Source organism: Anastrepha obliqua, chromosome 5 (assembly GCF_027943255.1).
Source record: "Anastrepha obliqua isolate idAnaObli1 chromosome 5, idAnaObli1_1.0, whole genome shotgun sequence".
In the NCBI taxonomy this organism is placed as follows: Eukaryota; Metazoa; Arthropoda; class Insecta; order Diptera; family Tephritidae; genus Anastrepha; species Anastrepha obliqua.
Window position 1 is genome coordinate 78,913,269 of NC_072896.1, and position 12,512 is coordinate 78,925,780.

A 12,512-nucleotide genomic window follows, 5' to 3' on the forward strand; every position below is an offset into this window, starting at 1 on the left:
GAGAATGCGAAGGCTGACTGATGATTTTTGTATTGCGTAAAACAAAAAATACAGTTTCTTTGATTCATTTTTTTTCATTCTCAACAAAACACCTAGGTTTTGGTCTACCAGTCCTTTTCCATTCTCGACAGAACCATTTTTTTTGAAATATGTTCACCAACCTTGGAATTGTCCACTCATTCGAGCTTACAAAAAAAATTACGATTTTCGCGATATGTTGTTCGTAAAGATCGACCATTTTCATAATAAGTTTTAATAATTTTCACGCGTTGTTCGATCGTGTAAAATTATAAATCTGTATACTTGACTAATGTCAAAGATGACAGGCAAAAGAGCCCGTTATAATCAACAGCATTAAATCGACGGCAAATTGAAAATAAAGATTGATTTTCAAAATAAACTAAAACCGAACTACGCAACGATTTGTCATTGCTTTGCCGCTGTCGACTTTCTTCTTATACTGCCAAAGTCTTTTTCAAATTTCGTCGGCTTTTTCTTTTATTTTGCAGTATAAACCGAAGCTAGAAGCCGAAGACTACCTTAAAAGATTTGTCACTTGCTTCAATAATATCGAGTTTCACAATTGGGTTGGTCACTTCTCTTACTGAGCAAAAAAGAATTATCCTCAGTGCCGACTCTGTTAAATTTTAAATACGATTTTTTACCAAAAAATTTACAACAGGAACAATTAAATTTTTGAAAATTGATCTAAGCTTGGGTATAATAAATTAGATTGTCGATGTCAAAATCGTTGTTTGAAATTTTTTGGTTTATGGCTCTGCATATTTTCCAAAACTAATTAAAAATTCAAAAATTGTGTAAGCCATAATTAATTAATTACCTTTTACAACATGGCTTCCATTGTATTACATGAATGTTGAATATTTAGAACGGGTAAGCTTTCAAGAAGTACTTATGTAACTCAAATTAGCTCGAAACACCTTTTCGTGTTAATATTGAGGCAACGACTTTTAGTTTGAGATTGAACACCTATTTCATTCACTTCAATGCAAAGTATTCCAAAATACAAATTTAGTTTTACTCATTTGTTAGTACTTAATTAAAAGTTTAATTTAAAAGTAATTTCAAACACGTCAACATTCAAATTTCAAGTTCATTATCTTAGGTGTATTATAATTCCTAACATACGAGTACGACCCATGTAAAAAAAACCAATTATGTACCTGCACTTGAAAAACAATTCAAACATATTTACAAGCCAACTTACCAAAATGCACCGAGCAAAAATCTGCTTACGAGCAACTTAACGCCCTTGAAAAACTCAAACGGCATTTTAATTGGTATGCTCTTTAAACTACTGTTATATCAGGTTTTTGAAAAAATGTTATAAAAATAAAAAATAAAAATAAAAGTATTTTCCATCAGCAATCAAGAAAAAGTCACTTCCGAAATAAATTAACAAAACAAGTTCACCTTCTGTACTTAAAACCGTGACCCAATTTAACTATAAAATAATTCAAAATAAATCTAATTAGAAATTTTTCAATCAAAACTACGGAAGTGCAGCTACCCGCGTTAGAATTCGGTGAAAAAAAACACAAATAAAAAAAGAAAGAAATAGGCAATTAATTCTCGCAGTAATTTTTTTTATCAATATGTAGTAAAAGTTTTGAAGATTAACTCTACTCATCAACGTTTCATCAGCCGAATATTTTATGAATGAATTGGCACATGCAAACTTCCACAAAGGTAACAACAACAATTATGCTTCAGTGGACTGGTGCAAACACGAACACTTTCGCGTGTCAATGTTTTCTTTTCCTTATTACCCAGCAGGAAACGCCTTAACTCGTGGAAAAAATGTCGGCTTTACCAGCAATGAACTCGAGATCAGCGTGAGGTGCCAATAAACAATTTAGAAACCTTTTTTTATTGAGAATTTGAGTAAATTTTAAATACAATCTACAATATGATTAAATCAAATTCTAAACAAATTTTAATTATATGTTTCGCCGGTATAATTTCAGTATTTTGTTATTCGACTGGTTTCCTCTAAAGCATAAAATCGGAGGCATTAAAAGTCCATTGTGATACCAAGCAAAAAGAAAGGTTAGGTTTCCTTAATCCTTTAATTCAGCTAAATTCTATGACAACTTTCCACACGAGAAGGTACTTAGACTAGCCAGCATTTCAAAGAAGTGGTTTCTAGAGCAATCGCACAAAAAATGTTGAATATACTCTGCCTTTTCTTCATCTCTGCAGCACTTGCATAAATTACTGTGCTGGTTTCGTATGCTGCTGGTCTCGAGTATTGATTTATGATTTTGATTTCAGTAAACTCCGTGCAACGAGTGTTTACAATAGTAAACAGCAAATTCTGCAGGCATTCAGGACTGCGTACCTCGGCTTCTTCTTGATTGGTTGATAACCGATTAAGGGATTTCAGACAAGTTCAACAAAGCGCGCCAGTAATTTCTTTCACATACTAACGAACACCAGGTGGACACACCAAGTAAAGCCAAGTGCTTCTCCACTTGAACTTTCCAGCGCAACTTGAACTTTTTTCCGCTACCACCACCAGTTAACGATTACTTTTAGGGCTGCAGCGTTTATAATCAGTACCTAGAGAGCGGAGCCGGTGCATCTTTATCCGCTTCACTATGCTCGATGGTTGCCGTAGCGGACTGAGTTGATGCGTAACTTCAATTCGGTAAATCCCGGGTTCGAAACCCTCTATGAGCATGGAACACCAAATGTTTGAAAATATATTTTTCTAATAGCGGTGGACCTTTGGAGGCAATGACCAACCTCCGAGTATAAGCTTCTCATAAAACACCTTCTGCCGTTCAGGGCGGCGTAAATTTGCGGGTCTTTCCATTTATGAAACAATATCCAGTTGCATAACCCAAATTGAAGAAGGTGCTCGACCAAACACCCAACAAAGGGTGCGTCTTAAAGCGCATATAAATAATTGTTTGATCGTCTGCGATATTCGTCTTCGCGAATGCTCACAAGTCATTACGTCTTCCAGAGAAATTTTCTCTTACACCAAGGGCCGCCTCATCAGATGTTGTCTTCTTTCAATCTTTTCTCTATGAAATGTTATTTTTTTTGGCTGAGGGCTTTACTGCTCAATTGCCTACTCAGACCGAAGTACCACGCTTTGGCAAGGGAGATTCTCTATTGGATTTCAAGGCTGACATTATTATCGGCATTTTTGGTGGTTTCCAAATAAACGAAGTTTCGCGCTACTTTGAGCTTGGCTTGTTTGATGACAGAAGTTACTTCGTTTGGTCCTCATTTAACAGCAAACCCTTACGCTTCTTTATCCAGCTTAGAAAGAACAGAGTTAATGGCTCGGCTTTTGAGGCCAAAAGTATCAATATAATATCTAAGCAATTGAGTACAACAGCTCAAACAATATTTTCCAGCAACTAAAAGAAGTTCGTGACTACCATTCATGAGTGCATAGGCTCGATTCTCCATGCATGAAACAGCAAAATGATATAATAGAAAAATTGTCTAATAACGTCAAGCAATGGCAAACCTCCAAGTATATTTCTGCCATGAAAAAGCTCTTCATAAAAATCCATTTGCCGTTCGGAGTCGGCTGCAAGTCCCTTCATTTGTGGAACACGATCAAGACGCACACCACAAATAGGAGGAGCAGCTCCACCAAGCACCTAACATTAGTGTAAGCGCAAATTATTTATTTTACCTTCCCAGCTGCTATAAGTACAAAGTAGCCTTTGATAATGACATTCAAATTCGCCGCAAAATGTTTCATTGTCCTCAAAATCCTGGGAGCAATGAACATCATTTTGTTGGGCTGGGTATCAGGTCATGAAGGTTATGACGACAATGAAAATGCGGGCTTCCTAGAAAAATCATACGCTTTTTTGGGCTAATCAAAGCACACATAGAATTTTATCAAAAACTAGGAAGAAAGCGTATTAATATGGCACTGGATGGAAAGTCCAGGACAGGTGCGCAGGCTGCACAGTTTATTCTTCCCTCCAGAAGAGCATCAAATAGGCTCCTAAACCTTGATAGGGACATTATCGTCTTCGTTGACTTATTTTGATTTTACTATTCTTTTAGTTTTAGTTTTGACTATCAGGGAAGTACTTCCTAATACATCACCTAACACATCAGCCACGAAAATCTTGTGGTCTCTAATACTTTAAAGGAACTTCAGTTCAGAAGAGATAGATTTCCCTAGAGGGTACAAATGAATCAACATTCTATGAACAGTTCTTTCCGCTGTAGCTTGGTATTTCACATACACGCGACGTACAATTAGATTGTTTTGATTTTTTATGTTGTTCTTATTTTGTTATAAATGTATAATAGTATGTTAACAATCTCTGCTTATTGCTGCTGTTGTTGCAGTCATTCACCCGTCAGCAGCTTCATATTACTCATAGATAGCGCCTCACTGACAATAAACAAACCGCAGCTTCAGATAGCAATGCGCCAAACCGGCTTGGCTTAGAGTGTCTAGCCGGCTTGTTGTTACGAGTATTGTCAGCTAGTCAACCTACTCTTGTCGTTATTATTGCCTTTTTACGGTTTTTGTTTTGAATGTTGATTTTATGATATTAATTAGCGTGGTCGCGTGAGTCTCACATTTTTTATGTTTATTATCGTTTTGGTATAAAAATTGGGTTTTCCCCACGACCTTCCGAAACACATACATAGGTATGTATATAAATACATACATACAAGCATCTGTAGGTATTTTGTACAATTGCCGCTTTTATAGTATTTTAAACCTTAAATATTTTTATTGCTCTAGTTTGGCTTTCGATTATCTCAAATTAGCAACTGGCCAAGTGCACTGTGAAAATTTTCAAAAGTAATGGGAAATAGGTATGGAAAAGGTCAGATAACTTTGCCCACGTAGACTTTGCTTGATTGAAATATTCAATTTCAGCTGTTTGCTCTTTATCAATCTGTCTATGCAGACTAGCAAATGGTCATGGTTGGGCAAATTTTGTTCATTCCGAAGTGGTGCCGGTTAATTCAAAAAGTATAGTTTTTTGCACTTGGTGGTACTCAAAGCTTTTGCTATCCCTCGTCAGTTTGATTGTTTTTTAAAAAATTGCTGCCAAGTACCGAAAGAGCTGTGTAACTGAGCTGATTACAAATTGATGTCTACATAATTTAAAATATGATAATTCTAGAAAAAAATTAAGTATAAGTTAGTTATAAGTTAGGTTAGGTTGAAGCTGTTTTCCTGTGGTCTGAGATCTTCCACTTCATTAAAAAAATGTCTACGTAGTAAATCTACGTCTGGATAGAGCAGAACAATAGCGCAGAAGATGCGAGATCGTTCCTCCCTCATCTAAACAACTGCTGCAGAAGTTATGTATTTGCACACCCATTGTCTGGGCATGTCTGGGTTCATTACGCCGTATTTCATTCGTTGCTCTTACGATTTCCTCAACGATAAGTAGCTTAGATATCTGTAAGGGTCTGCCTCTGTCATTGTCTGTGTGCTCATCAGTCAATTTGGTACTGAGTCTTACTAGTTCATCGTCTTTGCAGTTACCTTCAATGTCACAATGGCCAGAAACCCATATTACCTTTAAGTGAAATTACTCAACCATCTCGTTGAGAGATGTGCAGCATTTCATGACTACCTTGGAGGTGAGGGATTTTACCGCCGCTTGGCTGGCAATGAAAATATAGATATCATCTCCAAGTATCGCATCACACTCTACCAGTGTTGCGGATTTCATTATTGCCATCAGTTCAGCCTTAAAGCCACTACAGTAGTCGGGGAGACGAAAACTGAAGGAGATCCCCAGATGTTCGGAATATACACCTCGGCCCACTCTGCCCTCGAGCTTTAAGGTATCTGTGTATAAATGGATGGGCTTGCCCTGTCCTACATCGTCCCGTTCCCTTTCTTCTCTTGAGGGTAGGAGGGTCGCAAACATTGTAAAGTCAAGTGTAGACGGGAATGCATAGTCCACCTGTCCGAATTGCCAGAATTTTATCGTAACCGCAGTCCATGTATGACCACTTAAAGCGTTCAGCTTTATTGCCGTATTGCACGAAACAATGAGAAAATCGTCAATTTGTTTTAAAATAGACAAGGGAGGAAAGTAAAAATTTTTTAACGTTCCAATCGACGACTCGGAACGGTTAAAGTGGTCCTGATCATGCCGAATTTAACTTAAAGGCAATGATATCATTTGTTGTCACAACTTCTCACGTGCAGATATAGAATACTCAAGCACAAACCCCAAATTACTGTTAAGAGTCGTTCCATCAACGTATGATTCTATCTCTAACTGCAAGCCGGCGTTGAATGTATGGTATGTAGTTCGTCTTCTTGGCAAATATTTCCGACAACAAAGTTCTTTTTTTGCACAAAACACCTAATACATACATTAATTTAAAATAAATGAACATTTTAAAATAACTTCAGGATGATAAATAAATTGATTACTTTTTCCTATTTTGCTTTCACAAATAAATCACTTCTTTGTTTTCTACTTTGACGTGGCATAATAATGTACAAAATGTGGCTGTTGGCTTAGTGCTACCACCTTTAATGAATTCGCCTTGGAAATAAAACTAGGCATTAGCAGAGTGAGGTTGTAATGTATTCTGGCAGCCAGGGGACGCATCACTAGATTCAAATTAGACAAGCCGTAATCTCTCTTGCCCGTGCTGTGCTGTGCCTGTGCGATCATAAGAACATTAGCGTGAACGAGAGAATGGAAGAATTGGCCAAAGCAGGGTCTTACCTAAAGAAATTAACAGCAGTGCCTTTAGGATGCCCCTCGGATAAGCCCAGGGAGAAGAAAACCAATCGCACTCCCTTGACCTTGCTATGAAAAGATTTTCAGACGCCTAGAATATCACGATCTGCATAGGATCGTCAGAATTTTCTTTAATTTGGTAAAATTATAGAGCTGGATTATATACTTTTAGAAACCAAAGATTTTTAAGAATTTTGTAAAAAAATTCTGCTACACCACATTGAAATTTTTACTATTTCTTTAGACATTAATATTTTTGCAACCGTTCATACGAAAGTTTTCATATATTATAAGTATAATGCAAATAAAGGTTCTTCAGATTATTAAATACTTAAATACAAATTATTAAAAGTTTTCATTAAAACAGTTGCCTTGGAGTTTTCAGATTTTTGAATTTTCTCTATACCACGACAACATTCCTTAAAATTTCACCTTCCATAAGAAATATTATGGGCACTTTAGTAGCTCTTTACACATTTAATTTTTCGTTAAAGAGTGTAGAGCTACAGGCCCTGCATTTGTAACGTCCACACTGTAATACCCACCATCAAATATATAAAAGTAGAATACCAAAGAACTCTGGCCAAAGTATTGTTATTGCAAGCAGAAGTATTTAACATCACTTATAGCAACTATCACCGGTCGTTGACCAATAGGAAAGTAAGTTGTGATAATTGTTTATACGGCATCGGAATCTATCACAACTGTTGTCTCGGCAACAGCGAGGAGAGAGTATATTTTTTGTTGCGTTCTTGAGACAGGAGAGGAAGTCTGTAGAAAGATATCTAAGGGTATCCTGACTACGAGAATACAATGAAATGGCGCCTCTGTGTGATGATTGAAACTAGTTACAACCAATCAATCGTTTATTACTTAAGAAATTGTTGTTGGGTTCAGATTAAGATAAGCTATTAATATACTGCACAATGACAGGTGAATGCAATTTATCTTTTAAACAATGAGACCTGAAATACCTTCACTCATTTACATTATACAAAATGAGCAACTTGGAAAAAAATGTAAAAAATTATAATCCCTATTAGAACCATTGAGCTGGGCGTATGGCACTGTAAGCCTTAAAATGCAACTAAAAAATATTGGTAAACACATTAGATACATTTTTTTATATGAAGTGGTGTCTAGTATATTACTAAACATTAACCACTCACAAAAAGGAGGGCAATTAGCATTTTACTGCTAATTAATCTAATGACAACCATTTACTTCAACAACCTTTTTTTAGCCAATTTGTATACTTGCGTAACTAAATATTTTTGCTTCATTGTATTCTTTGCAGTAATCACCGGTTCAACGGATGGCATTGGTCGGGAGTATGCTAAAGAATTGGCCAAACAAGGCATCAATGTGGTGCTCATTTCACGTACAAAGGAAAAGCTCATGGCGGTGACAGAGGAGATTGGTAAGCAAGAGTTGAAAAAAATGTTATATTAATTAGAAATTTATATAATTTATGCAAAAACAGTATAGGGAAAAAATAATTTAAGTATTGAAAACTGGAACGAGTTGCATATCTATTTATAATTTAATCGAAAAAGTGTAAACTTGTATTTCCTAAATCTCTTTGCAGAATATGAGTACAAAGTGAAGACAAAATGGATTGTCGCAGATTTCGCCAAGGGGCGCGAGGTGTATTCGCACATTGAGCGAGAACTGAGTGGCATACCTGTTGGCATACTTGGTGAGTGTTTGAACTGTTCTTTTTGTATACGTACAGGGTGGTGTAAATAGAAATGAGTGATTCCATGTAGACTGGTTTATTTGTAGGCAAGAGTATACTCAGAAGTATACTGAAAAGAATTCTGCAACAAAATTAATAATTTTGAGATTTATTCAATGTTGAAAAATTTTAACCAGACATTTTTATATTTTTTTTTATATTTTCAGATAAAATGTAATTAAAAAAATATTATTATATTTTTTTGGTCAACATTTTTTACAAAAAGATTTTTTTGTGGCATTTCTGAAAAGCACCCCATCCTCAGAATTTTTTCCTTTTTTTTCATTAATATCTACCAAAATTTTCAACGCTGAATAAATCTTAAAAATATTAAATTTTTTTCAGTTTATTTCTTATTATACTCAAGCCAACAGTTAAACCAATTTTGAGCAAAATTTAAGACCATTTCCAAAATACATGGATCACTGATAGCTTTTCCCCTTTAAAGTATTGGCTGTCTGCCGATATCATACTTACCTGTACGGAAGAAAGTTAGGCGCTTTTCGCCCGTACAAGTTTGGGAAACATGGCAAACTTTCAGAGTTACCAAGAAAAGCGGTGCATATGTAGACTATTTTCGAAAATCGTATGCATCCGCACGTCGGCAAACATAGAAAGAAAATCCAATTTGGCATTTAGGAGTTCAGAAATTCGAGCAAAATCTGCTGGGCTTTAAGAAATGGAATAGAGCGTTTGGAAGAGAAAGAATAATAAATAGCTCAAAGATCTACCATAAAACGAAGACTCAGGACAAAGGATTGTCTCTTAATGTGATGAGAATGTTTACCCCATTATCCGTATTCCACAGGCATTGCTCTGTAAGAGCAAGAGAGATCGGTAATTTGAAAAGAGGTTGAAAGCGCCAAGTAGAACGATTTTTGGTTCCCAAAAGAATTTTTTTCTGGTTTGAGCGTATTAATTGGTGCCATAAAACGAGGCACCATACAGGCTTACTATCATAAGAACTTTTGCCCCATTCTCTGTATCCTACAGGCGTTAAGATTATCAGCTGTTTTGGTCATGAACATTTATATGCGATGATGCTGGCAGTTCAAAGTCTGAAAAGAGGCTGCAAACGCGGAGCAGACTTTTTTTCCTTCAAAATGGCATCCACTGACTTGTAAATATTAGAGCACCCGTCGAATAGATGCTGAAAGCCGAGACAATCGTAAAGGCGGTGAATGCAAGCAATAAACTTTAAAACTGGATGCATAGAATTTGATATCAAATTGCGCAGACTTCACAGAGTGGAAGCTTACCGGATTCGAGGGTAAGGGTGGCCAATGCGAAAAATTCAATTTGGAACTGCTTTTCGCCGTTGGCTCTCGCTAAAACCGTATTTGATATTCAGTAATCTTTCATTACAATCGAATTTTAGTTGAAATCTTTTGGAAATCAAGTGGAAAAGAAAAATTGCATTTTCCAAACCCTTTCTTTATTAAAAAAAATACTCAATACACAACTCATTGCAAAATATTCTGCATCTGACGAATCCATTTCTTTAAATTACGCTCCATAAGCACAAATAAAATTACAAAATTAGTTCAGCGCTGTTACTCGCATCCACTTTGCAATACCTAATCTTTGATTAGCGCCGTTCAATACCATTCTTACGCTCGCCTCGGTTTTCCGCGTCCCCTCTGCGGGTAGCCTTAGATGAGAGAAGCTTTTAGAAGCAGATGAGGTAAGCATAGTGTAAATGCATTGCTCTTGGTACTTTTGTCTTTTGTACGGAGCCGCAAGAGCTTTCTTGGTTACCTGATATTTTCAAAGTGAGTGTTGTGGCATGAATATTACGCATTTACTGAACGGAAAATTGCTTCTCGATTACAAAATTTTTTTTATGCACAGAAATTGATGATGTGAGCAGCCTTTGAACAGGCCGTGGTTTTCACAGTTTCAGTGGCGCACCACATCACGCAGCCATTCAAGCAATATATCCTTTGCGCATAAGTTGACCGCCTCAAAGCGGCGATTTGAGCGCACTCTACTTTTTTGATCAATATTACCCGGACACTCTAAAACTAATCGCGAATACATCGAATATCGTCCATTCCATTCCTGAGATGCTGCCAAAAACTATCAATACAAACCAGAAATCAGTTACTGGCATTATTGTTATTTATGACAACAACTTTAATGCGGAAGAGGGTATTAAACGAGCAAATTAAATTTCTTGATTCTCAAAAGTTTGAAACTTATACTTCTGGTAAATCATGGTAACCTAACAGAGCTGTATCTCCAATTCTAGAGATACTCATTCCGTCGTATCTCAGATGCCAGTCTCAGATCAAATCATTCCATTGCGCAAAGAAAAGAAATGTTTCAGTTAGCCCTCGCTTTTAATACCTGGTCGCAGTCGCAAAACCAATTCAGGTCGAGTCTATAAAATGTGAAAAAAAGTTGGTTGCATAAATATTGGATTAGGGAATAAGTTCATAGCGTTTTTATATTTTATTTTATTTTACAACGATTTATTTTGCTATTTGGTAAAGGGTAAGTATTCATTCGATAGAACTATTTGTGTTCTAAAAAACTCTAATTAATTGTGTTTTTGAGTTATTTAATTTTTTGTTAGTTTTGAGGCTTAGAAATGGAATACCCAGGAAACAAAAATCCACTTTTTCGACACCTGCTTTTCTGTGCTTTTCATCGAGGTCAAAAGGTGCCGGAGCAGACCGGGACAATTGCGACGTGTATGGAGGAGGCGAGTCTACCGCACGGAAATGGGTTGCAAAGTTCAAAATGGCGATTTTGACGTCGATGACACGTCCCGCAGCGGAAGGCCTTCTGAATTCGATGAAGGACGTCTAAAACCACTTTTAAAGGAGAACGGTCGCCAAACCAGTTATGAATTGGAGGAAAAAATGAACTGCGATCATAAAATTATTTTCAATCACCTTCATTCAATGGGATTTACCGAAAAATTGGAAGCCTGGGGCCTCACAAACTCAACGAAAAAAAAAGTTGTCTTCAAATTGCTTCTCAGCTTCTCGCCCGCCATCGAACAACACGCGGTTATAAACAGCGTATTTTGTACCAAATCGTCAAATGGGTGCCTATACATCAATATGAAGCAAAGAAAGGACTGGAAGGCTTCAGGAGATACGCCAAAAGCGAGAGTCAAGCCGGATCTTCATCCAAAGAAGAAGAAAAGGGGAAATGCTCGAAAAGAATGCCACTGTCAACAAGGAGCTCTTCATTGCCCAGCTACACCGCGTGAATGAGGATATTCAACGGAAAATATCTGATCGACATGGTCAAACCATCCTCCTTCACAACAACGCCAGGCTCCATGTTGCCCTATTGTCAAAGCCGCACTCCAAGAGCTTGAATGGGAGTTCCTTCAGCATCCGCCGTACACCTTCGATAACAAAGAGTCCTAAAAATTGATTCAGTGGGAAGAGATTGTAAGCAGCAACGGCGAATATATAATTGATTAACTTTTTGATATAATTATGGTTTTTTGTTTAAATAAAAGTATTTGGTAAAACGCTACGATCTTATTCCCCAACCTAATATGATATGGTAAGTCTGTTCTTGCCCAGATAGCCCCAGGAAACATGCTGATTCGACGGGTTGGGTCCGAAAACCCGTGAATATACATTCACGGAATATACCGTGCATACACCTTTCTTCTCATGACGGACATATGCTGATATGATAAAGCTGTCTAAGTAATTGTTTTAGGGTGATTGACCGTTGACTTAACGGAATGAGTTTGTTGCACATCGTCCACTTGTCTCAAACTCAAAACCTCTTAACAGTTCTTTGACTTAGGAATTATGCCTGTTAAAAAATCTATCTACATTTATGAGGCAGCATCTAGGTTAGGTTAGGTTATGTTGGTAATCGGTATGTACGACGAACTCACTTAGACCTTACAAGTCCGTTAGACCTTACAAGTCCGTTATGCTACCATTGTGCGACACAGGAACCTCATTTATTTTTCTTCTGCCATGCCAGGCAGTTCAGTAAGAGAATTGAAAAAGTATCTCCCTTTGAAAACTTGCTCTGCTTTTAAATTAAGTTGGACA

The 12,512-nt window shown here is 36.8% G+C and overlaps 1 protein-coding gene across 3 annotated transcripts in view; it reads left to right on the plus strand.

Annotated features, from left to right (window-relative positions):
- Positions 1–12,512, plus strand: part of LOC129247485 (inactive hydroxysteroid dehydrogenase-like protein 1) — a 36,976-nt gene that overhangs the window by 20,502 nt on the left and 3,962 nt on the right. For all 3 annotated transcript variants that reach the window (XM_054886623.1, XM_054886624.1, XM_054886622.1), the window contains 2 exons: positions 8,035–8,157; positions 8,326–8,436. In XM_054886623.1, coding sequence (XP_054742598.1) covers positions 8,035–8,157; positions 8,326–8,436 — 234 coding nt within the window. The remainder of the gene's footprint in view (positions 1–8,034; positions 8,158–8,325; positions 8,437–12,512) is intronic.